Source organism: Rhinatrema bivittatum, chromosome 13 (genome assembly GCF_901001135.1).
Source record: "Rhinatrema bivittatum chromosome 13, aRhiBiv1.1, whole genome shotgun sequence".
NCBI classification, from domain to species: domain Eukaryota; kingdom Metazoa; phylum Chordata; class Amphibia; order Gymnophiona; family Rhinatrematidae; genus Rhinatrema; species Rhinatrema bivittatum.
The window spans coordinates 4,164,800-4,191,927 of record NC_042627.1 but is presented as its reverse complement, the minus strand read 5'-3'; the positions used below and the strand labels follow the sequence as shown (position 1 = coordinate 4,191,927).

Here is a 27,128-nt window from a genome sequence, read left to right as displayed (position 1 = left end):
AGCTGCCGCGCGACGACCAGATTCAGATTCAGAGAACTTTATTAGCAGGCAGCTACACAAAACCAGTTTTCGGACCACACCGTGTGTTATTGGTTTGTTTGTTTGTTTTTTTTACTTGCATCCTGTTTATAAAACAATTTTCTTAACAGGAAATAACAGATTTAAATAAAACTTAGACTTGGAAGGTAAGTTGTTTCTTTACAGCTTATTCATTTTCTGGTATCACTTTGTCAATTTTTAGCAAGCAGCTGCACTAAATGTAATTAATTCCAGGCAGGAGGATCTATACAGGCAATACATGCTGGAAATGAATGCTATGTGAAGACTTAAGGCTGAATAGCAGAATCCTCCCCACCTTAAATACAGTCATTTGAATATAAGAAAATAAGAAATTTCCTTACTGGGTCAAACTGAGGGTCCATGAAGCCCAGCATCCTGTTTCGACAGTGGCCAATCCAGGCTACAAGTAACTGGCAAGTTCCCAAAAACTAAGTAAATCCCATGCCACTGATGCCAGTAATAGCAGTGGCTATTCCCTAAGTCAGCTTGATTAATAGCAGTTTATGGACTTCTCCTCCAGGAACTTTTTTAAATCCAGTTACACTAGCTGCCTTAACTGCATCCTCTGGCAATGAATTCCAGAGCTTAATTATGCGATGCATGAAAAATAATTTTCTTCAGTTTGTTTTAAATGTGCTACTTGCTAACTTCATGGAGTGCATTTAGTCCTTGTATTATCTGAACAAGTAAATAACATTTTACCATTCTGGTCCTCATGATTTTATAGACCTCTTATCATATCCTCCCTCAGCCTTCTCTTCTCCAAGCTGAACAGTCTAATTTCTGCTCTTATTTTTCCCAAAAATTTGGGTTTAAAAAAATTGAGCATTAACTATTAGGATTTAGGAATTGTTATTTTTTTTAAGTCCTCATTCTCTCCACTGCCCCCCCCCCCCCCCAACAAAGTTGCTTGAATAGGAGCTCTGTGACTGGATAAGCATCCCCTGGTAAAGAGGGTATGAGGGATTTCTCTCAAGTTCACAATCTATGTATGCTGATGACATAAAATTTTTCTTCCCTATTATGTCTACACCTGCTACAGCCTTTGCTAAGCTTTCTGGCTGCATGTCATAAGAACATAAGAATATGCCATAGTGGGTCAGACCAAGGGTCCATCAAGCCCAGCATCCTGTTTCCAACAGTGGCCAAACCAGGCCACAAGAACCTGGCAAGTACCCAAAAACTAAGTCTATTCCATGTAACCATTGCTAATGGAGTGGCTATTCTCTAAGTGAACTTAATAGCAGGTAATGGACTTCGCCTCCAAGAACTTATCCAATCCTTTTTTAAACCCAGCTATACTAACTGCACTAACCACATCCTCTGGCAACAAATTCCAGAGTTTAATTGTGCGTTGAGTAAAAAAGAACTTTCTCCGATTAGTTTTAAATGTGCCCCATGCTAACTTCATGGAGTGCCCCCTAGTCTGTCTACTATCCGAAAGAGTAAATAACCGATTCACATCTACCCGTTCTAGACCTCTCATGATAAATGATTGCCTTTCTTTGAACAGATTACACTGTTCCAAGTTTCATAACCTTGTTCTATGTAATGCCTTTTGGCAATTTTCATGTTCTGTTTCAATGTAAACCGATGTGATCTTTATTTCATATAGGAACACCGGTATATAAAAATCTAAAAATAAATAAATAAATAAATTAGCCCTGAACATTAAGAAAACAGAAATTCTGTTGATGGCTAGAATGGAAATAACAGACTTACCATCATCTTTCAGTTTTGAGGGTCAGATTATCCCTATTTCCTTGCATGCTTGGAATTTAGGGATAACTATGCTGTTACATTCTGGGAACATATTAACTCTATAATCAAAATTTCCTTTTTCAAGTTGCATATATTGCAGTGTGTGAAGCTTTCCTCTGTCTTACTGATTTTCACACTAACACTCAGACTTTAATTCTTTAACCTTTAGGCTACTGTAATTCTCCATACTTGGGTTTATCATCATCATCATCACTCAAATCAATGCAAAATTCGGTTACATGGCTGGTGACTCCCATCTGTGATCACATTTCCCCAATCTTGGCCATCTTGAACTGGCTACCTGTGGCCAGTTTAAAGTATTGTGCCTGTTTTTTAAATCCCTTTATAAACTTGCTCCGCGGTGCTTGGTGGCTGCTATTCAGAAGTATCGCCCTGGGTAGGCATTATAGCCTGCTTCCCAGAATCTCCAAGAAACACCTTCTCATAAGGTAGTTAAACTTTCTGTGTTCTGGAAAGGAATGTTCAATGTAGCTGCCCCTAGTCTGAGGAATAACTTGCCTGAGGAGATTCATTTTAGGAAGCTGCTGAAAACCCACTTGTTTTCTAATGCTTTTAAATAGGTTCTTCCTTCCAGTTTCTGCTGATCCCTTGAATTTTTATCTCCATCTTTAATGCTGATTTTTTTTTTTTGCAATTATATGCTATGCTGATGATTCCCTTGTGTTTATGTTTATGCTCTTTTGTCATTCTGGTGCCTCCTATTATGTATGTACTATGTGATCTGCTGAGAATTGTAGATCAGTGGAATATGTTTATCAATTAAGTCTTATTTGCCTACAAAAACATTATTATAGAAATTGCAATACAATTTATTGTATTTATTTATTTATTGATTGATTTTATATACTGTCATTTGGAGGAACCATCACAATGGTTTACATAGATTTACTCCTGGGGGAATTCTGCGCTACTGCGGAACGCAGAATTTGCGCAGAATTCCCCCCTGCGCAGAACTGCCAAATTCTGCGCAGAAAATAGCAGAGGAGACCTCGGCATGCCGCGAACGGAGTGCGTCCCGCGGTACACGCTCCGTTCGCGGCTAAGATGAAGGCCCGGCATGCCGTTCGCGGCGAAAAGGGAAGGCCCCCGTGTGCCGCAGGATGCGCTCCGTTCGCGGCGAAGATGAAAAGGGTGAAGGGCCCTCCGTCTCCAAGAACTGAGGAGTGGTCTGGTCTAGCAGGACTCACGGAAAGAATATTCTCAGGTAAGAGCACTTTTACCATAGGGCACAGACTTTGGAGCCTACACAAACCCAGCTGAGTTTCAAACACAAGCTACCCATGCACAGTGGGCTTGATTATCGGCTGTTACGCAGATAAATGTATATGTATATGTATTTGCAGTATTAATTGATGCCATAAAGTACACACATTAGTGGTGTTACATTCATTCATTTTTTAACTTAAATAAAGCTGCATAGCTTGCAAACGCTTCCTTTTGAATGCATTATGAAAATTTGCATGTATATTCAGGTGCCTATGCAGATTCAGCCGGTCGACCGGTGTAACTCTGAATATTTTAATACGTTAGAAATACAAATCTACATCTGCTTTTCAGACTCTCAGAGGTTCTGTGTCGGGTTTTTGGTGGAAGACCAGGCTGAAGGCTGCTGCCCTGATAAAGCTTAACGATGCGGGGGATGGGGCTCCCCAGTTTTCAGTACTGGGCTTGTCAATTGCTGAGTCTTTGTGCTTGGATAGGGACTGATCCTCCCCAGTCCTGCCTTTAATTGGCGAGGAGCGAGGGGCTGTAGTTTAGCATCCCTGTTGCATATATCTTTTACATCTGGGGCACTGAGGTATATTCTCCATGACCACGTGATCGTAGCGCATGTTTTGAAAGCTTGCAGATCCGTCAAACAGCACATTAAATCATTGAATAGCTTTAGGACCTATCTATCTGCTCTGGTTTGGGTGCTGCAGTCCCTGACTGACTGTAAGCTGCTTTACTGGACTGGAAAGGCAGGCCACTGCATAAGTAGAAATGGGTTGGAGTAGAAGATCCTTACTCCCCCCTTATACACATGAGCTACGTGATCCATTATGGGTTTTGTGTACATCATTTCCACTGTGAGGTCTTATGTACAACCGCTGCCCTTTCTGTAAAGAAATATTTTGCTCAAAGTATGTTGGCACGCTGCACTAAGAAGTGTTCCTAAGTGACCCTTGTGAAACCAGTGAAAGTAAGTTTGAGAAGGCTGTTAAAGCAATGGGATGTGGCACATCACTTTATCCACTTTTGTGTCTTGGTTTGTTTTTTTTTGGTCTGATTTCCTGTGTGAGACTTTCTGTATTTAAATTCCAGTAGAAAGAATTCCTTTGTAAAGCAGGCTTTTTCTGCACAGTGCCAGACACTTTCTTGTGCAATCTTACACAACACACTGGACACTGTCACCTTCTCCCGAGCTGCCTAAATGAGCATAATTCTCAGATGACCTCTTTTGGACCAGTGTTGTTGAGCAGCCTGGGGAGTGGGCCTCTTCAGTTGTTGGGAGAAAACTGTGGTGACGGATCCAGTGAGTTGGGCTGGAAGATCATGATTTGGAACATCGGGCTTGATGATTTACCAATATCGGGCATCTGATTATATATCCTACGGTGTGATGCGTAATGAATCAACAGTTATACACGATTTAAGATAAGTCTTTGCATAACAAAATGAAAGAGACGGTTTAGTAACAGAGTTTGTATTTTATTTGCAAGAAAAAAATATACAAAAAAATGTATTTTTGCAGTTCATAAATTTAGACAATAGAGACTGTAAAAATGACTGATTATATATAAGGCAGAGCAATAAGTGCCCGGTTTAAATTGCACAAACTTGGCAGTGAGCAGCTTTTATGCTGCTGATTTGAAACGTGCCAGGAGTCAGCCTGGCCAGGCTGGCTGAATGCTGGCCACTCAGCAACTCCAGGATCCTACTTCCCAAGGCCCCTCCATACACCTGGCCCAAAGCCACATACCGTAGTGTGAAGCGGGTTAGGATGTGGCTCGGGTGAAAGACACCTTGACAATTCAAAGTTGGAAATCCAACAAAATGTGCTAAGTTCTGGAATCTGGAGTAGGTGAACAGCGGGGGAGGGATATGCAGGCTCGGGAATCTGGAGTAAGTGAACAGCGGGGGAGGGATATGCAGGCTCGGGAATCTGGAGTAAGTGAACAGCGGGGGAGGGATATGCAGGCTCGGGAATCTGGAGTAGGTGAACAGCGGGGGAGGGATATGCAGGCTCGGGAATCTGGAGTAGGTGAACAGCGGGGGAGGGATATGCAGGCTCGGGAATCTGGAGTAGGTGAACAGCGGGGAGGGATATGCAGGCTCGGGAATCTGGAGTATGTGAACAGCGGGGGAGGGATATGCAGGCTCGGGAATCTGGAGTAAGTGAACAGCGGGGGAGGGATATGCAGGCTCGGGGGAAACAAAGCTGCTTATAAATTTGTTTTTTTGCTTTGTCTTTGTACTTCCTCTTGTCTGTACATGCTCTGTCTTTTTTTCTGTTTGGATAATGCATTTTGAATGAAAATGTTTAGAGTTTGGAAAAAAAAAAAGAAAGCACTCAGTAAATATAGTCCCACACCAGGTACAGCCTTGCTTAATTCTATCAATAGTTGTTTTTTTTTTTTTCCAGTTACAAAGAAGCAGCTCTTTCTGATCTTTATTTGTACGGGTTGCTATCTAAACAATGGCAGAGGCAATTTTTCATGCCCCAAGACGAAAGAAAAAGGTCTTTGAATCTTATGAGGCTGCATTCCCTGTCCTGACATCGCAGGGAGATCTGAATGTGACCGACTTCCGGATCTGCTGCGCTGAAATTCACAACAACAATGTCATTGTGAGGAACCCAGAAGATATCGGACACCTGTATGGAAAGGTGTGCTTCTTTTTTTTTCTCTAACATACTGATTATCCTCAATTTATACTTGCGACTTTCTGTGTTCCATGACAATGTTAGTGAGCGCCCTGAAATGCATACTTGTGAATGGAATCACAAAATCTTCAGACTTTAGGAAACCACCAGTGAACAGAGCCCTAGGGCTAGTAATGCCGATCAAGTTTTACAGTATGTAGATGCAAGATGTAGCAATGCCAATGAAGTAGTGATCCTTATTATATACTTTACTTTTAAAGCTAAATAGGGACAGTATAAAGTACTATACTTATATGGTTACCCTATTAATCGACAAGACCCATGTCACCTTTCATATAGATTGTTGAATGTAACTTTGTTTCAACAAAGTTACATTCAACATCCCTGTTGAATGTAACTTTGTTTTTCCTGTTTTAACTATTGTCTTTGGTTCAGTCCCCCAATTCAATGTAAACCGATTTGATATGGTCTTTTAACCATGAAGGTCGGTATAGAAAAGTGTTAAATAAATAAAATAAATTGTATTATTGAAACATGTAACCGAAACTATATTGGCACTTTGTAAGATAGTCTGACCCAAGCTGAACGTTAAATATATGTGCCTCTCTGTAAACCGTTGTGATGGTGCATGACCAAACAACGGTATAGAAAAGATTTTTAAATAGATATAAATATATCACATTTACTGTAATGGGACCTTTCCCTGCTCCTCAGCTTCTGGAGACAGACAACCCAACCCTTCATGACTTCATTCTTTCCCTTAAGAAGGGAATGGTCATAGACCCTTGCTAGTAGTCTCTGACTGCAGCAGCTGCAGACAAGTATAGATGGACTCTTCAGATCATCCCAGAGCCAGAGGGTCGCCCTGGACTGGTAGAGTTTTTCAAGCTCCTGGGGCAAAAAACAACTTTTCACGGTTGCTTTCCCCAGTGCAGCTGACCCCTGGGGGAAGGGAGAGGAGAAGGGGAGGGGGGATGCTGGTGGTAGGTGCCTAGGTGTGTATCTCTATTCCCTAGGAACGATATCCCCTAAGGGAGTAGAGGCCCTATTTAAAAAAAAAAAAAAAAAAGGATTTGTTTCTTTGGGGTCTTGAGATCTCTCTAAAATAAAGCTCTCTTCAAAAAAAAAAAAAAAAAAAAAAAAAGGCACAGAAAGAACATAAGAACATGCCATACTGGGTCAGACCAAAGGTCCATCAAGCCCAGCATCCTGTGTTCAACAGTGGCCAACTGTAGTCTGTGGGTACACAGTCAATCAAAATTGACGCCAGCCAATCAGCTTTCCCTACACACGGTCACTGCCCACTACTGTTGGACAAGGATGGTCGACATGACAGTAGCTTCGGCCAATCTGTCCGCGCAACCTCTTCCAGGCTTAAACCCAACTCTCCCTACCTAGGGCCCATTGATCGGGTTCAGGCTGCCTCCCTATCTTACCAACAGCCAGGCAGTTATTTTTGTACCCGTTGGCACTCGGTTCGGTGCCTGTTGGTCATGGTTGTTGCCAGGAGCAGCCTGTAGCTTGGTATTCGCCCATCTGTGAGGACTACCATCCTGCCTAGGAGAACACCTGCTACAGGTAAGCAACTCTGCTTTCCCTGCTGAGCCTGTAATAGAATCTGACAGGTTTGAGGAAAGTTTAAGGAAAAGTGCTTTAATTTTAAAAGCAATGTTTGTCTCTGTGCTATTAATGCTGTGCAGTCACAGGGGAGCATGATATTGGTGTGCACTGACTGATTTTTGAATTTTATTTTTAAGGGTTATTTTGGAAAAGGTATTCTGTCCAGAAGCAGACCAGAGTACAGTATTTCAGACCCTGAGTTGGCTGCTCGATTGAAAGGTAAACCCATATTTTTTATTCATGGGTGTTCGAGGGATGAGCAAGATCCAGGTAACATTTGTTCTCCTTAAAGCATAAACCGTATGGTTTTCAGCCCAGTATTGCAGCTTTTACTTGAGAATTCCCTTCCTATAGCAAATACAAAAGTTTGTTAACAATCTGGTACAGAATTTGCTGTGTCCCTGGAATTGTGGATCCCTAAATAGAAAATTATTATTTTTTTTAAGATAAGGACTGTTTCACAGTTTTTAGAAACAAAGTTGCCGCAGACCCTTCCACAGAAAATTACGTGTCATATTCTGAAAACCTTTGGAAAAATTACAGTCTAGTGTATTCTGTTTTGTTCTAGATACTAATTTGAATATGCCTGTAATCACATCACGCAAGTAAGTGTACCTGCTGGTCAGGCCTGCTTTTCAGGAGAGTATGTCTATGTCTATATTAACTTAAGTCTGCATTCTAATAAATCAACTGGGCTAAACACATCGGGCTCAGTATTTATTTCTCTGTCACATTTATATACCTCCTTACCAAATAATAGCCCAAAGCAATTTGCAGCGTATTCATGTCCTTTTTTTTTTTTTCTCTGAGGACAAGTTAGGATGTCGGTCCTCGCACAAGGGTGGCATCATCCGATGACGCCCGCCACGGAATGATCTCAAAGCTTCTAGGGCTTTCAGCAAGCTCTACTGAGCATGTGCAGCTCTAGTCATCTCCCTGCCCCCTAAATTAGGGATGGGTAGATCCCATAGATTTTTTTTTTTTCCAGATCCCTCCTCCTTTACAGTTTTCTCCATTATTTCCGGCCCATCGTCTCCTTGCAACGATGTCATCAACGTGGCCAGACATTGCAAACCTTTATTGATGACTTCGATCTGGATGTCGGCGGCTGGAGATGACGGCAGCGTAGGAAAATCAGCGCAGCCCCAGCCTCTACTGATTAAAAGAGAAGCAGCGGGGCAGGAAGAGGAAGAGCATCACCCAGCTGGGACCAGCTGTGTGCTGATAGCTAAAATGGAGAGTCCCTGCAGTCTCCGGTGGACCCCCACTCCATCCCACCGGTGGCAAAGAGAAGAGGCCCGAGAGGCTGCTGTGGACCCCATCCCACCGGTGGCAAAGAGAAGAGGCCCGAGAGGCTGCTGTGGACCCCATCCCACTGGTGGCAAAGAGAAGAGGTCGCTGGTGGACCTCATCCCAGGAGCGGCGGCCTGTCTCTTCACTGGACAAAAACCTCTTAGACATCCCATCACCACGACAGGCCCGTCTTGACATCACCAGAAAAAGATCATTCTCTGTCATTGGACCAATCTTATGGAACGCATTACCAGGCTCTTTAAGATCCATATCCAACTCCAAACACTTCAAAAAATCCCTAAAAACACATTTATTTCAATCTGCTTTCCATATATCACACACTAAATAACATAACTACTTCTCCATCACACGGGGCACAACATTATTACATATTGATTTATTTTTTATGTAAACTATTCATTGTTTTAGATTTTTATTTTTATTGTATATTTTTGTAATTTTGAGCTTTTATAATTTGATAATCTTTATGTTCTTTTAAATTTAAATCTTTATTTACATTTGTTTTTTATTTAGTTATGTAAACCGTTTTGATTAAACACTGTTTGTAAAGACGGTATACAAACACTTTTAAATAAATAAATACATTTGCCCAGCAGTGCAGAAGCCGCACATCTGCAGCACCAGGTGAGCTGAGCCTGTCTGTTGTTTCTGCAGGCCTCGCAGTATTAAAAGCTTGTGAGGCAGCACTTTCTCTGTGCTGATCTCGTGATACATGAGATACGTGATACATGGCGCCCTGGGCTCCATTGAGTTCTTCCTTTTCGGGTTCTAGTGAACTGCAGTTTTCTTTCTGGAGGACTCTCTATACCACAATTGGTTTTTGGTTGTCTTGTAACACCGAAGGGAAACTGTACGGTGTTTGTTCAAGAGCTCTTTCTCTTAGTTGGTAATTTATGCCCTTTATGGTATCCAGGAGGATCGAGGCCTATTGGTGCCTATCAGGATTAGCTGCCAGAAATTCTGACTGCATTATGTTTTGTGAGATGACGTGAGTTTATTGTCCCAAATTCACTTTCCACCCCTGCATTAGGTGCCTCTGCTGTGCTTCGGGGTTTTGTCTGTCTGTCTGTCCTATGAATCTCTTTGAGGTGGAGAACCCAACCCGGCTGCTTCACAAGCAAAAGTGAAAAAGATGGTGCCTCCAACAATGTGGCGTTTCCCTGCTTCGCTCTGTTTCAGGCAGGCTGTAGCTTGGGAATCACCCATGTGTGAGGACTGCCATCCTGCTTGTCCTCAGAGAAAGCAGAGTTGCTTACCTGTACCAGTTGTTCTCTGAAGACAGCAGGATGTCATTTCTCAGGATTCCCACCTCCCCTGGGATTTGGTTTCTCCGTGTGTATGAGCTATATCATGAACTGGGGATCTCTGCCTGGGGGGCAGCTGCACATGCTCAGTACGGCATGCTGAAGGCTCTAGAACCCTTGAGATCACAGTTCCGGGGCGGGCTCCATCGCACGATGTCACCCGTGTGTGAGGACTGACATCCTGCTTGTCCTCAGAGAAAGCAGAGTTGCTTACCTGTACCAGTTGTTCTCTGAGGACAGCAGGATGTCGTTTCTCAGGATTCCCACCTCCCCTGGGATGTGGTTTCTCCGTGTGTATGAGCTATATCATGAACTGGGGATCTCTGCCTGGGGGGCAGCTGCACATGCTCAGTACGGCATGCTGAAGGCTCTAGAACCCTTGAGATCACAGTTCCGGGGCGGGCTCCATCGCACGATGTCACCCGTGTGTGAGGACTGACATCCTGCTTGTCCTCAGAGAACACCTGTTACAGGTAAGCAACTCTGCTTTCCCTTGTGGATAATTCCAGAGTGAGAGGAGTAGGAGATGACTGGCTGGAACCTCGTCCTCAGAGCCCGGATTTCCCTCTGCCTGTCACATGCCTTGTGTTTGGTAGAATGTTTTGCAGTTTTTTACCTTTCTAGATCATTTTAATCTCACTTTATTTATTTTGTTTTAGATATCAGCATCATGTAGAGTGGGCAAAAAGCCTAATAAAAGGACAAGGACTGAACGATTGGGCGGTTAACAATATTCTGGAAAATTACACCAAGCCACTTGATGTACCATTTACAAAAGAGAAGGAGGTGGCTGAGCTGAAAACTAAACTCCAGAGTCAGGCAGACGCAGGAAAAGAAGATGCAGTGACCTCCCGTAGAGACTCAACAGCCTCTAATAGTGAAGCCCAAAATCAAGGTGCAGACTGCAAGAAACTGTGCTTAGGAGGGCATCGCACTCACGACCCATTAGCCAAGTACGACTCGCACGTGTTAGAGTCTGTGGACAACGAAGCTTTAGCTAAAGTACATTGTGACCGACAGGACGACTTTACTGTGCTCTGTGGCTGCAAAGCACAGGAGGATATTTCACGAGCACGTCAGAAGTCTTCCAGCATAAAGGAATATGGTCCTGAGTATGTGTTAGTGCGGGAAGAAGCCACCCAGCGGCCTAATGAGGAGGAAGACACTGAAAGAAGAGAAGTGAGTTTCTGAGAAGCAGCGCTGCATTCTTTCCCTTTGGTGACCCGTGTGAAAAAAGGAGAATCCCAAACGTCCTTCAGCTTTAGATTCAAAGGAGATTTTATTTATAATATTCCAAATTCATAAAGGGTTACGTGGACCGTGTTTCATACAGTAAAGGGCGTCGGGAGGGACCCGAAATCACAATCTTGTCAGTTTGTAAATTTGAACAACAGACAAACTCCCAGGACAATGTCTTTGAAACAGCCCAAATGTTTGATTGGATGCCTTAAAGCTTCGTTCATCGCATCCAGTTTGCATAGATTGTCCTGGCAGTTTGTTGTTCTACATTTTATGTACTTACAAGATTGTGATTTTGGGTCCTTCCTGACGCAGTTTATTGTACGAAACAAGGTCCATGTCGGAGGACTGTGTAACCCTTTATGAATTTGGACTCTCTGTTGATACGTCTAGAATATTATAAAGAAAATCTCCTTTGGATCTAAAATTGAAGGGCACTTGAGATTCTCTCTGCCCTATTTTCCTATTTTTTATTACTTCGTGGTGTGGGCAGTCACCTTTGCTTACTTTATTGCAAATAACTAGTGAAACCATGAAACAGTTGAAAAGGCTTTATTGGATCAAAACTGATTAAATTTGTTTGAAACGTTTCCATTTCCACAGTTGTAGTTTTCTCAGGAGTCAGCCAGTTACTTGCAAGGTGTTTTGTTGTCTATTAAGAACCCGATTGTCAGATCTGTACCCATGGGCCTGCAAGCCGAGTTTGAAAGGGAAATTCCTTACCCTGCGTGCTTTGCAGGTAGAAAGTACGTGAGATAAGAAATTCCCACTACTGCCCCTTTCCCCTGCGTCTGGGGGGAGGGGAATTCATTTTGAAGGGGCCTCTTCCCCAGATCTCTCACAGAATGCCTTTCGGGATTGCCCTCTGTATGTACTGTTGGTTCTGTCGTGCTTCTTGGCCTGCACAGCACCGTACAGAAATGCATAAGGGACAGGCCCTGCTCAATGTAATGAAGATATTCTGATAAAACATGTGCGCCATTTGTACACAAATCAGTTTCCAGTTTCATCTATGTACATGTTTTGGATTTTTTTTTTCCTCAGTTGGTGAAAACAGAAAAATTATTATGTCGAAGAAATCCATTTAGAATTTTTGAATATTTGCAACTTAGTCTGGAAGAGGTAAGCATAAGAACATAAGAACATAAGAACCTGCCATACTGGGTCAGAGCAAGGGTCCATCAAGCCCAGCATCCTGTTTCCAACAGAGGCCAATCCAGGCCATAAGAACCTGGCAAGTACCCAAACATTACATAAATCTCAAGCTACCATTGCTTATTAATTACCGTCATAGCAGTTTATGGATTTTATCCTCTAGGAACTTATCCAAACCTTTTTAAATTCCAGTTACACTAACTTGTATAACCACATCTGGAACATTTCTCTAAAACATTGGTTTTCAAATGTTTTTTTTCTCAGGACCCTGTCAGAGAAAAACACTTATTCTTCATGACCCAAAGAATAATAATTTTTCAAGTTTACATAGAATAGCAATAGTTAGTAGCTTCAACCACTTCACGTCAAGTAATAACTAAAATGAAACCGTAAACCATTTTAAACACAGAACAAATGTTAACACAAAATTAAGATGTTTCCCTCGTGTTTAATAATTGCCGTGTTTGTCTGTACCAGCCAAAAAAAGACACAGAGGCTAGAGGCACTTTTAGACCACCCGATTTATTGGGGCAGAAGCACTCTCTTATTCTTGAAAGCTGTTTCACATTTATTTCATAGGAACCCTAAGCATTAACATAGGTCTCATATACTCTATCCAAGGAATATATCTTTGTGAAATTGCATATGAGAGAGAGAGCATGTTTTTGTGTGTGTGATTGCATTTTGGGGTGAGAGGGAACATGTGTGTGTGATTGCATGTGGGAGACACAGTGTGTGTATGTGCATGTGAAGGAGAGAGAGAGGGCCTGTGTGTGCATGTGGAAGAGAGAGAGAGAGGGCCTGTGTGTGCATGTGGAAGAGAGAGAGCATTTGTTGTGTGAGATTGCATGTAGAAGAGACAGCATGTGTGTGATTGCATGTGGATCAGGGTGCTGACTGGCTTGTGACACTCAAGAATCAGTTACCTACCCTCCATTTAAATCTTGGCACAGTGCTTCAAAAAGGTTGCCCACCTTTGTGTTATAGGTTGGTAGAGGTGAGACCTCCTTCGTGTCTGAAGTGCTAAGAGTGGGGTTGAACAGGAATAGGTTGGGTACATCCCATTCTTCTGGACTGGCCGGACTGGATGAAGAAGAAGGTGAAATTTAATTCCTAGCTGATAATTTCCTTTCATTGAGTCCTGTCAGACCAGTCCAGGACCCTCCTTAAGCTGCCACACACATTTTTTTTCTACAGTCATAATCTCAGTTAATGGTGAAGAATGGACTATGGGTCTAAGCAGGTAAATGAGTTCAAATGTGTTTCAAACATTTTCTATAGACTCCTTCCCTGTTTCTTTGGATGTCCACTGGTAGTTTGTTTGTTTGTTTATTTATTTATTTAATTGTTTTTATATACCGGGATACGTTGGGAACATCATCCCGGTTCCCAGATAACTGAACATAGCAACAAGCTTTACACAGAACGAGTTACAAGGTTCTGTTTAAAAATAAAAAAAGAAATGGATGTTGTTAATCGGTTTGCATTAAAGTTGTCCACAGCTTGTTACAGATAATACTGGCAGGCTGAGGTCAGCACAGATGCATATATGGTGTGACATCAGCGAACCTTTCACCATTATAGACTAGATTTTCGATATTACAGGTTGAATAGAAAGCTTAGGCCCCTCTTTTCTATCTAATCCTCCCTATTATCATTGTAGAATAGCTACTAATATTAAATCTACTCATTTTACCTGTGGGCTTCTTAATGTTTTCTCTTTAGGATCCAAACCTCCTTTAGCTTGAGAATACAGCAGGTAGAATTATATCTGGTGCATACAAATATGATCATATATCTTCCCTTTATGTAGAGGCAAGCCTGATTATCTGGTTAATCTCTTGCTTCCTTATCGGCCTAGAAGAGTTTTGAGATCCCTTCACCTCGAGAAATTAGGTTTGAGGAGACCAGAGAGCAAACGTTTCAATTCCAAGCACCCTTAATTTGGAATTCTCTACCCATGGATCTGTATACAGGGAATAACTATTTGAAATTCAGGAACTTATTAAAGGCCTGGATGTTCTTGCAGAACTATGATGATGAAAAGACTGTTGTTTTTTCTTCATTTATTGACTGGTCAATGGTTTTATTATTGTTTTATGTTTTGTTAAGTCATTTTGTTTTATTTGTTTTATTGTCATTTTATTATGCTGTAAATTTATTGTTCAGTTTTATTGTAAACTTTTGAAATTTATTGAAAACCAGTTTAGCAAAATAAATATTACATTACCATCTCTGTCTCTTAACCGTTGGTCGATGGGCATAACCTATTCATCTGGACTAATCTGACTGGACTTAAGGAAAGCAAATTATCAGGTAAGAACTAATTTCTCCATATACAGCACTTTGCACGAGTCCTCGTTAAATTTCATCTGCCATTTAGACACCCAGTCACCCAGCATTGCAAGGTCCTTTTTTCAAATCTTCACAATCTGCTCATGATTTGACAGCCATGTCATCTGCGAATTTGATTACCTCGCTCATTATTCCCCTTCCCAGATCATTTTTAAATATATTAAAAAGCACCAATCCTAGTACAGATCCCTGGGGCACCCCACTATTAACTTTTCTCCACTGAGAGAAATGATCATTCAGACCTATCCTTTAGCCAGTTCCCAGTCTATAGAGGGACATTGCCTCCTGTTCCATGAGTTTTTCAGTCCCCGATTAGTCTGTTATGAGGGATTTTGTCAGACATCTTCTGAAATTCCAGGCGCGCTATATCAGCCGACTCATCCTTGTCCATATTTGTTAACCCCTTCAAGAAAATCTGACAGGTTTGTAAAACAAGACTTCCGTTTCCTAAATCCATGTTGGCTCTGCCCCATTAGTTTGTTTTTCAGAATAGCGTCTCCCGTTTTGCCCGGTGCCAGCGTAACTCTTTCCCTGGATAACTTCCTTTTGTGGAATACCTTTTAGCAGTCGTGCACAGTATTGTAACCTGCTTTCTTTTTCTGTTTACTGTTGCAGGCTTTTTTCTTGGTCTATGCGTTAGGATGTTTAACGGTTTGTTACAATGAGGTAAGCAAGCGTTTTGTCGTGTAGAGAGAGGAAAGAGATCTGAAGTGCTCTGTGTCACTGGGTTTATTCTCCGCCTTGATTTGAGAGGAGGGTGGCAGCAGAAATTGTGCCATCCGTGGGTTATTTTTGGCCAAAGCATCAAGAAATGAGCATGGCACATGGGAGCCTTTTTTTTTTGATTTGCCAAAAAATATTTACCAAAAGTTTTCCTTGACTGTGGGTTTATTGTTCCTGGATAACAGAAGTTAAATGACTGCGTATCTATAAAAGGAAATACCAAAAGTGAATGTAGACCCAAAGCTGCCCTGGTGAGGCTCCTCTATAAATTGAGAACCTTGGGAGTTTTCATTCTGAAGGCGAGATTTGAGGTGGTTTTTCTGATATGCAAACAAGCCTGCTGCTTGTGGCTTGGTAAATAAACGCTCATCAACCTCGCTTACAATTGCTTGCCAAGATGTGACCAGTTTTATTGTGTATGGTTAGGGCTGGCAGCTCAGTCCAATTGGTTTTGCTAATTTAAAACCTTTGTATACTTTAGACTTCATTTGATTCAAGGCAGAGAGCAATTAATTAACCCTTTCCTTCCATTGGAATTGTGCATTGTCAAAATAAAGAATTATAATCTTGAGTTGCATCTGGAAAGGGGAGAAGGATGGTTATGTAAACTTTTAATGTCCGAATGGCAGGCGTGGCAGAATCTGTACTGTGGTGGCACCGATGATGCTGTGCTGTTTTTTAAATTGACCAGCTTTTAGTTCTTAGCAAGATTATCTGAGTGTCAGTCTGGTCTGTAAATACGGTGACTTTTTTTTTTTTATCTGTTGTGGTTTTAGGAGCCTTTAACGATTTTGAATCTCTGGGAACTTTTCAGTACTGTGCAGCCCAGTTTCCAAACCACTTACATGGCGTATCACTACTTCCGAAGCAAGGGCTGGGTGCCAAAAGTAGCACTGAAATACGCAGCAGATCTCTGTGAGTAAAGCCAGTCTGCTTCCGCTCGTTTCCGCTTACTGAGACCCGTCTGGGTTCATGTTTGAAATTCAGTTGATTAGAGTTGGGATTTGAAGTCACTCACTGACTTTGCAGTGGATAACATAACCATTTACTTTTTTTTGCCAGTATAGCAAATTGTGTAACAATTTTTTTGTTGACGTCTTGATGACTGGTGCTAGTTCTCCAAGAGACTTGTCCTAATTTTGTATGTCTGTTTCCAGTACGTTTGCATGTATTTTCCTGTTTAAGTTTACCAAATTGCTCTTTACAGACATGGTAACACTTGGTGTGCAGGCGTAATTTGGACAGAAAGTGGTATTGTAACTTGTTAATGATTCTTTAAGTCCAAAATAGCCTTTAAATATTCCAATTTACCAGTATATGTATTACATGCATCTAAAAAAATGCTCAAAGCGTGGACAGCAAACAATAAAAGTACAGAACTACAGATATGATGAAAGAATATACATTTAAAAATCAGTAAAACAGTACGTAACACAAAATCATGAAAAATCACCAAAGAATTTAAAAACCAAAGAATACATTTATCAGCAGTACCATCAATACGCGCCAGAATCTATCAGAATAATAAAATAGAACACTGATAATATAATATGATAAAAAGTATGGACATATTAAAACAAGATGACCGTGATTCATCCAACAAGTGAGCTTTTTACTACATTTGAATGCAGCCAGATCCTGACTCAGATGGGCCTCTGTAGGCAGAGCATCCCACGGAAGTGGTGTATAACATGAATATACTCTCACAGCAGTGCTGAAGCTAATACTTCCCCCTTATGTGAGGGATGGCAGAAAAGGACACTGTGTGAAGATCTTAAGGCTCGGGTAGGTTTATATCTGGGTAACTGGGCCTTGATTATGTAAGTGCCTTAAAACACCATAGTTTTAAATTGAATTAATCAAAAAATTGGCAGCCAATGGAGGCTTACGAGTACCGGACCTGTATCCATAAGGTCAAGGATTCAGGGCACAAGAAATAATTTTGGCTTTTGCCAAAATAGAATGTGCTCCCTGATTCAGCTCCCCTAGCCATCTCGTATTACATTACCTTCAGCAGGTCAGTGAGCTCTGCCAAAAGCCAGGAGAATGTGCCGTTTTGTGTGTATAGTTGACCTTTAATGAGGTCAATTTTACAATGGATACCTTTTGAATATGTCTGTAACAACACTCCCCTAACCCCAACCCACCTCCCGAAAACTCACCCCGAATCAAAGTGCCCCTTTGATATTGCCTGCATTAATTGCTGTGGACCCCACTATTCCCAGTGAGACGGATTCATTACCTAATGTGTAGTGTCTTGCTTACCCCACTTTAGTAAATCAGTCGCCAAGAGAGATTAAATTATATCTGTCGTGAGTGTCAAATGAGAAATTTTAAAATCGGATTTATTTTTCATTTTTCAGTGTTGTATCGGAAAGGCCCACCTTTCTACCATGCCAGGTTTGTAGTTTATATTTTTATTCAGTACCTATGGCATTCAGAACGTGACTTTTTTTTTTAAGAAAGCAAGAGTGTATATTGGATTTGTTCAATAAAGCAGCAAGTGCACTGCCCACCTGATGGAAAAATAACATTTTGTCATATGCAGGAAGAAAAAATGTTTCTAAGAAGGTGAAAGAACATAGAACCCAATTTACTAAGGCATTTTTTTCCCATTCTGTGTCTGTGGGGAAAAAGCTTAGTGAATCAGATTTATAGTTCTAATATTTAAATTTAGAAACTTTCATTGTAAACATTTTCCCACGGTCTTTTACTTAGAATATCTAGGAAACAGTTCTAAAAAGTAACTATGTTAAAGTAACTATGGAGCCAATATTAAAAAAAAAAAAAAAAAGCTGAATTCTAAATTTAGGCATCTAAGTTAGGCACTTATTTTCAGCCAAACTTAGGTGCCCCACTCTTACACTTTTACAGATAAGTTTGCTTTTATTCTTGTATAAAAGCTTTGCCTTCTGTGTTTCAGTTACTCTGTAATTGTGGAATTGGTTGATGACCATTTCCAGGGAACGCCACGCAGGCCATTCAACTGGAGGTTGTTAGCTGGGTTGAACAGAACAACTGTCAATGTTTCTAAGGTAAGGCTGTAGGAGTTATTCAATCGGGATTGTTTGAGAGGCTGAGCTTAACCTAATTACAAGTAAGGTACCAAAGTGCTCCTTTATCATCCGTGCCAGACCAGTCCAGATAAGTGGTTTATCACCTCCTGCCAGCACAAGGAGACACAGAAAAAAAAGCGTGAAGCTGACTTCACCTCCCTTCTGAAGATGTAGTGTTCAGCATTTCTCCATCTCCAGCAGATGGTGCAGCTTGCAATAGGCCCAACATGGTCTTCAGGCTGATTTCCCTGGTAGAGCAGGCTCCTAGGGGAACAGTCTTTGGATTGAGTTCCCTGCTGGAATAAGAATCTGCATCCTAACTGCAAGCAAAGCTGGGTGGGTTCCCCAGTTCCAAACCTTGGACCCGACAAGGGAAGGCAATGCTGTGGTGCACAAGAAACAGGGCCTGCTCAGTTTGCTGTCTCCGCAAACAGCCAGTGAACACTATGAACCAGCTCCAGGTAAGCAGATGGACTCGGTGTATATATACAAACATATACAAAACCTACTCAAGGCAGCCATGGAAGGAAGGACTTCTAATATAATAATGTCATAAATATAACAGCGAGTACATTGCTGCCCAAGCTGAAGGTAGTGGGCTTCATTGTAAGCTTGGTGTAAGGATTCTTATTCCTGGGTTAATAACCATGGAGTGCAGTTTTTTTTTTAGCTGTATCAGGTTTTGGTTATAATTTAGAAACCAAAATAAATAATTGCCTTTGGTTATGTAAGCCTTGACATCGGATACTGAAGAGCGGAAAGCAGTACCTGACCTTTATAGGGGAAGTGAAGTTGGTTTGGAGCTGTTTTCTCTGTCTCCATCTGCTGGCAGCAGGAGGTTAACCTACTTGTGGGAAATGTGACGCCTCTACTGCAGGAATAGTATTGGTTACCTGTTTCCCAGTGAGTGAAATTTAAAATCTTAGTTTTTGCCTTTAAAGTTTTGAAAGCTGATGGTCCTACTTATCTTTTGCCGTTATTGCAGTACTACATACACCCTTTTGCACTTCCTTCGGCGAAAATCGTCCCAGCTAATAGAAAGCAGGTGGCGGGTCTTTATTGTTTAGTCCAACACTGTGGAATGCCCTGCTCGTACCTTTGCGGGCAACAGAGGATATTATAAAGTTTCATAAACATCTAATGGCAGGTCTTAAAATGGGTTTTTTTGTATATTTTGTCAGGTTGACATGGTATATTTTAATTTATTTGTCTATTTTGTTATAGTTTTATTTTCTGTTTTGTGTTAATTGTTCATTTTATATATGTAAATTACTGCTTTATGCTACATTTTGTAATTGTTATAGGGGAAACATAAATATTTTTAATAATATCTGGACTGGTCTGACAGGAATAAAGGAAAGGAAATTAACCAACAAAAGGTAAGTTTACAAACAAAGCTGATAAGGTGAGATTAAGGTACAGTGTTGTCTTTAGGATAGCAGATTTCCAATAAGCAATTAGTGTTGATTGAAGAATGTTTGAGGCAAGCTCGATGGCAATGCTGTACACTGCCATGCAGAGAGACTTAAGTTTGATTTCCAGTCCAGTTCTTCTGCTCCCCAGATTAGCCAGGGCTGGCAATGCTGCATAGTCACAGCCCCTGGAGGGGAAAGAGTCCTGATAGCTGTAACAGCGCTAGTCATAGTGGGACGTTAGTGCAACAGCAGTGCCTGGTGGTCAGATTGGAGCCCATAACTGCAGAGATCCAAAGGAGCATGGACTCCAGCTCAGGACCTGCTGCTGCGGCAGTGATTGGACTAAGTAAGTTGGGAGGGGATGATATAAAGTAGAGATAAAAAAAACCCAGGTAGTTACAAATGAAGACTCATGGCGCCAACTTCCCAGTCCTGCTTCCGAGTGAGCTAGAAGCCAAAAGAGATTGCTGGGTAAAAATAAAAAAGCAGCATCTCACTAACAGTTATTTTCTTTTAGACATTTTTAGTTCAGGTGAGCATGGATGTTAAACACTCTGGTTCCTCTGGCAGGAAATAATCTTTTACTGTTTGCTAACAGGAGCTTCTGTTTTGTTATTTGATTAAACCATCGGACATGAGTGAGCAAGAGATGTCATCGCCAGAATGTATAAAAAGAATTAAAGTTCAGGCAAGTAAATTTTGATTTTTGCCTTATCTTACCAAATGGCACATCCCCTTTTGGAAAAACCCTCTGGTTTGTCAGTTTTTTATATTTTAGTGGAGGATTAAGCCTCCCGGTTTGGCCACTGTCCAGACAAATGTATGTCCCCAGTGGGGTTGATTATGGCTGGCTCCATCCCCATGTGATACGGTCAGAAGGCCAGGAAGGGATCATTCTCAGCTCATGACTCAGACCTTACGTTTGATTGTAGCTTTAAAAAAGTATTGGGTTTAAAATATCAGCAAAAAAGAAGCAGATAGAAGGTAACAACAGGCGAGTATGTGCTCCACTGAGCCTTCCTAGCTGTCGGTCACAGAGTTGCTTATCGGCTTCCTGTTCTTCCTCCAGTGCTGCAGGGATGACGATACTTAAATGCCATTGTTACAGGTGCACTTTTAGCACAGTGCATGGTCTCTGGCACGTTCTGCGGCGTGCACCGACATTTCTGGCCCTTTCAGGGACTGCTAGTAAAGTGTGATGAAAGATGGCAGCGGTGTCGGCAGCTGATGGGTTTGCAGCCTCGTCCCCAGCCTGCTGTGATAGAAACATTTCGGAGCTCGCGTGTTTTCTAAGTGTTTTACAACTGTTAGAATCGAGTGATGATTTGCAAGCTCCGAAGATACTGCAGAGGCTTTTCCAAGTATTTGTATGTGGGGGTTGCTTGGGGCAAGGCTCCCTTACTTCAGTTGTGTCACTGAATCCATTCAAGTCCTGAATCATACAGTCAGACTGCCTGATTCAGGGATTTCAGCTGTGAAAGTTGCCCTGTGCAGCCAGATAGTTCACTGGTACTAGGACTCTTTGATTACAGATATTGGGGGCTGCAGAATTTTCTCGGATAAGAACTTTAATTCTGTGTACATTAGAATCTCGTTGCAGTGAAGTCTCTGATGGAGGAACTCACTTCTAGCATGATCAGTGACTCACATGTTTTAAATTGAGCCAGGCTTTCAGTGGAGAGTTGAAAGTGTGATGTGCCAGGTGCAATAATAAGTGCATAAGCTTTTAGCTGTAATTTCATTGATGCTCATATTCAAAAGTATTTAGCCAGCCAAATGAAGATTTGGGCACTTAGCTGACTAAGTTAGGGGCATTCTTGGGGTGTTACTGGCTGAGTCAGCCAGCTAAGTTATCTGGCTAAATGAGATATTCAGAATTAGCTGAATAACTTAACCAACTAAGTCTGGTTAGCCCATGGTCCTATCCTAAAGTTAGCCGGCTATATTCAGTAGTGAGGCTGCACTATTAAATATACTGCTAAAGTCAGCCGGCTATAATTCAGTAGTGAGGCTGCACTATTAAATATACTGCTAAAGTCAGCCGGCTATAATTCAGTAGTGAGGCTGCACTATTAAATATACTGCTAAAGTCAGCCGGCTATATTCAGTAGTGAGGCTGCACTATTAAATATACTGCTAAAGTCAGCCGGCTATAATTCAGTAGTGAGGCTGCACTATTAAATATACTGCTAAAGTCAGCCGGCTATAATTCAGTAGTGAGGCTGCACTATTAAATATACTGCTAAAGTTAGCCGGCTATATTCAGTAGTGAGGCTGCACTATTAAATATACTGCTAAAGTCAGCCGGCTATGTTCAGTAGTGAGGCTGCACTATTAAATATACTGCTAAAGTCAGCCGGCTATAATTCAGTAGTGAGGCTGCACTATTAAATATACTGCTAAAGTCAGCCGGCTATAATTCAGTAGTGAGGCTGCACTATTAAATATACTGCTAAAGTCAGCCGGCTATAATTCAGTAGTGAGGCTGCACTATTAAATATACTGCTAAAGTCAGCCGGCTATATTCAGTAGTGAGGCTGCACTATTAAATATACTGCTAAAGTCAGCTGGCTATGTTCAGTAGTGAGGCTGCACTATTAAATATACTGCTAAAGTCAGCCGGCTATATTCAGTAGTGAGGCTGCACTATTAAATATACTGCTAAAGTCAGCCGGCTATAATTCAGTAGTGAGGCTGCACTATTAAATATACTGCTAAAGTCAGCTGGCTATGTTCAGTAGTGAGGCTGCACTATTAAATATACTGCTAAAGTCAGCCGGCTATATTCAGTAGTGAGGCTGCACTATTAAATATACTGCTAAAGTCAGCCGGCTATAATTCAGTAGTGAGGCTGCACTATTAAATATACTGCTAAAGTCAGCCGGCTATAATTCAGTAGTGAGGCTGCACTATTAAATATACTGCTAAAGTTAGCCGGCTATATTCAGTAGTGAGGCTGCACTATTAAATATACTGCTAAAGTCAGCCGGCTATGTTCAGTAGTGAGGCTGCACTATTAAATATACTGCTAAAGTCAGCCGGCTATATTCAGTAGTGAGGCTGCACTATTAAATATACTGCTAAAGTCAGCCGGCTATAATTCAGTAGTGAGGCTGCACTATTAAATATACTGCTAAAGTCAGCCGGCTATAATTCAGTAGTGAGGCTGCACTATTAAATATACTGCTAAAGTCAGCCGGCTATGTTCAGTAGTGAGGCTGCACTATTAAATATACTGCTAAAGTCAGCCGGCTATAATTCAGTAGTGAGGCTGCACTATTAAATATACTGCTAAAGTCAGCCGGCTATAATTCAGTAGTGAGGCTGCACTATTAAATATACTGCTAAAGTCAGCCGGCTATAATTCAGTAGTGAGGCTGCACTATTAAATATACTGCTAAAGTCAGCCGGCTATGTTCAGTAGTGAGGCTGCACTATTAAATATACTGCTAAAGTCAGCCGGCTATATTCAGTAGTGAGGCTGCACTATTAAATATACTGCTAAAGTCAGCCGGCTATAATTCAGTAGTGAGGCTGCACTATTAAATATACTGCTAAAGTCAGCCGGCTATATTCAGTAGTGAGGCTGCACTATTAAATATACTGCTAAAGTTAGCCGGCTATAATTCAGTAGTGAGGCTGCACTATTAAATATACTGCTAAAGTTAGCCGGCTATATTCAGTAGTGAGGCTGCACTATTAAATATACTGCTAAAGTTAGCCGGCTATATTCAGTAGTGAGGCTGCACTATTAAATATACTGCTAAAGTTAGCCGGCTATAATTCAGTAGTGAGGCTGCACTATTAAATATACTGCTAAAGTCAGCTGGCTATATTCAGTAGTGAGGCTGCACTATTAAATATACTGCTAAAGTTAGCCGGCTATATTCAGTAGTGAGGCTGCACTATTAAATATACTGCTAAAGTCAGCTGGCTATGTTCAGTAGTGAGGCTGCACTATTAAATATACTGCTAAAGTCAGCTGGCTATGTTCAGTAGTGAGGCTGCACTATTAAATATACTGCTAAAGTTAGCCGGCTATATTCAGTAGTGAGGCTGCACTATTAAATATACTGCTAAAGTCAGCCGGCTATGTTCAGTAGTGAAGCTGCACTATTAAATATACTGCTAAAGTCAGCTGGCTATGTTCAGTAGTGAGGCTGCACTATTAAATATACTGCTAAAGTCAGCTGGCTATGTTCAGTAGTGAGGCTGCACTATTAAATATACTGCTAAAGTTAGCCGGCTATATTCAGTAGTGAGGCTGCACTATTAAATATACTGCTAAAGTCAGCCGGCTATATTCAGTAGTGAGGCTGCACTATTAAATATACTGCTAAAGTCAGCCGGCTATAATTCAGTAGTGAGGCTGCACTATTAAATATACTGCTAAAGTTAGCCGGCTATATTCAGTAGTGAGGCCGCACTATTAAATATACTGCTAAAGTTAGCCGGCTATATTCAGTAGTGAGGCCGCACTATTAAATATACTGCTAAAGTTAGCCGGCTATATTCAGTAGTGAGGCTGCACTATTAAATATACTGCTAAAATTTATCTGGCGAATATGGACCTCATTAAAGTGTGCTTGTGGAAGGGAAGGAGAGATTCCTATATCTGTGTGATTTCATGTATATTGAGTAAGATCAAATATATTTAATGCAGTTTTGTGTTTCAGGAATTAATTGTAAGTCGCTGGGTCTCTTCTCGGGAGCGCAGTGAGCAGGAAGACCTTTAACCAAAGGGCCCGGTCACGCACGGTTCTGAAAGGGTTGCAGCAATCTCTATATTGTCATGATGCTGAAAAATAAAAGGCAGTGTGAACCTTTCAGTCTATGGTTTCAATTACACATGTAAGTGGTTCTAATCAGGGTGCTCTTTATAAAGACAGCTGATTTCACACCACCATCTTCTCCTGGCTGTAGCTGTATCTTGCTACAATATATCATTAAATATTCCCAAAAGGAGGCAATAGATTGATAATAAACATTTACCTTCTCAGCTGCATTTAACTTAGCCCATGCCAGTAGAAATCCTGTCCCTTTTCCTGCAGGTCACCAACCACTGAATACTTATGGCAGCTCCGTACTACAGTTACAGCTCAATGCTAAGCCTGGTAAGAAAGGTAGAAAGCACCTATGCTCTCCGTGGCGCAGCAGGAACAAGTGGGGTGATGTCATCCAATGGTGCCATTACAGGAAATTTGTTTCTAGCTCTTTTGCTGCGCGAGCCCTACCTTCATCTTGTGGTCCAAGCAGTAAGATGTCCCCTTGGGCCATTAAATATATAATCATGAAACTTAAATGCAAATTCCCTTCCTCTTCAGACAGGGAAGATTCTTCCTGCAAGAGACAGGGCCTGGGTAAGGCAGAGTCTCGAGGGAGTAGGGGGGAGCGGAAGGAAAGTTTCAGAGCGGCCTTGGAGGGAACGGGGAAAACCATCAGGGCTCCCCTAGGGTTCGGCGTGCACCCCCTTGCACGCGCCGACCCTGGATTTTATAACATGCGCGCGCTGGTGTACATTTGTGTGCGCCGGGTAGCACGCACAAATGTACCCCGCGTGCGCTCGTTTAAAAACCTGCCCCAAAGCGTTTATGGTTGTGACCATAAAGTTCGATTTTGGTCTCATCAGTCCAAATTATTTTATTCCAGAAGTTTTGAGTCTTCTGTAGGTGCTGTTTGGCATATTGTAAGTGGGCCATTTTGTGGCAGATTACTTTTTTTTTTGCAGCAATGGCTTTTTTTCTGGCAGCTCTACTATGCAGGCCATTTTTATCTAAACATCTTGTTATTGTGCAAGTTGAAATACCCACATCACTTTGTTTCAATAGAAGTTGCTTGGGGTTTTTTCTTTGTATCCCAACAAATTTTCCTGGCAATTGTCTGAAATATTTCGTGGCTTGGTATTAAAAAAACCCCATAATTTTCCATTTCTTGATCAGTTTGAACAGTACTGATTGGCATTATTCAAATCTTTGGATTTCTTTTTATATCCTTTTCCTGATTTATAAAGTTGAACTACTTTTGCTCGCAGAACCTTTGACAGTTCTTTTGCTTTCCCCATGCTTCAGTAACCACCAAAGTCAGTGAAGCCCTACATGAAATGCACAAGGGTTTCTCAAGTGCTAAAAAACGTGACTATTTATACACAGACACTAATTACAATCAAACAAGGCACAGGTGTGGATACCTGGAATTTGTTGCCAGAGGATGTGATTAGTGCAGTTAGTGTAGTTGGGTTCAAAAAAGGTTTGGATAAGTTCTTGGAGGAGAAGTCCATTAACTGCTATTAATCAAGTTTACTTAGGGAATAGCCACTGCTATTAATTGCATCAGTAGCATGGGATCGTCTTAGTGTTTGGGTAATTGCAAGGTTCTTATGGCCTGGTTTGGCCTCTATTGGAAACAGGATGCTGGGCTTGATGGACCCTTGGTCTGATCCAGTATGGCAATTTTTTATGTTCCCACAAATTCAAAACAATAGTACAACCGGTCAATAATTAATATGAAAGGGTTTTTGCCAAGTATATATGTAGGCCCCTCACTCTTAGGGTCTGTATAATGCCACAGACTCCAATATGCTATGGGGTCAACTTGCTTTAATTATAACATCATTTTTTTTAAGTTTTGCTTATTATATTAAAACTTGCCAGTCTTGGTCAATATATCCAATAATCGCTTTTGTCACACCATATTTAGAGATACGAGAGGAACAATCTTACTCATCTGCACCAATCTTGGTTTGTCTCCCTCTCCCGACACGCACGTGTTTCGAACAGAAAGTTCTGCTTCAGGGGATTTCCTTCTGTATCTGTTTTTCAAACCATCTTCCCATCTTCGATGTTGCGATTTTTCATCTACGATGCTGTGATTTACCTCCTCTTGGCTTCTTTAACACATCTTAACTTAAGATGTGTTAAAGAAGCAAGTTGACCCCATACCATATTGGAGTCTGTGGCATTATACAGACCCTAAGAGTGAGGGGCCTACATATATACTTGGCAAAAAACCTTTCATATTAATTATTGACCGGTGGTACTATTGTTTTGAATTTGTGGGTATACATTTAAAGTACACTGGAATACAGTGGTGTGTGGGTATAAGGTTGTGATTAATTTATGTTCTTCATTGCCATCTCTACCTGTGTGTGTCAACTTGCGTGTATAATATCCATCCAAACATTCAAGGGTATGCAAACTTTGGAACAGGACCATTTTATTATTTCCTTTATTGCCATGGTTTG

The 27,128-nt window shown here is 41.3% G+C and overlaps 1 protein-coding gene across 1 annotated transcript; it reads left to right on the top strand.

The window, feature by feature from the left end:
* Window positions 1–3: 3 nt before the first annotated feature.
* TSEN2 (tRNA splicing endonuclease subunit 2) lies at window positions 4–24,717 on the top strand. Its single transcript, XM_029575294.1, has 12 exons — window positions 4–185; window positions 5,468–5,710; window positions 7,465–7,546; window positions 7,896–7,932; window positions 10,605–11,124; window positions 12,229–12,306; window positions 15,310–15,360; window positions 16,194–16,332; window positions 17,781–17,817; window positions 18,341–18,452; window positions 20,487–20,576; window positions 24,565–24,717. The coding sequence occupies exons 2-12, from the start codon at window positions 5,522–5,524 to the stop codon at window positions 24,622–24,624; spliced, it is 1,395 nt and encodes a 464-aa protein (XP_029431154.1). The 5' UTR covers window positions 4–185; window positions 5,468–5,521; the 3' UTR covers window positions 24,625–24,717.
* The last annotated feature ends 2,411 nt before the right edge of the window (window positions 24,718–27,128 follow it).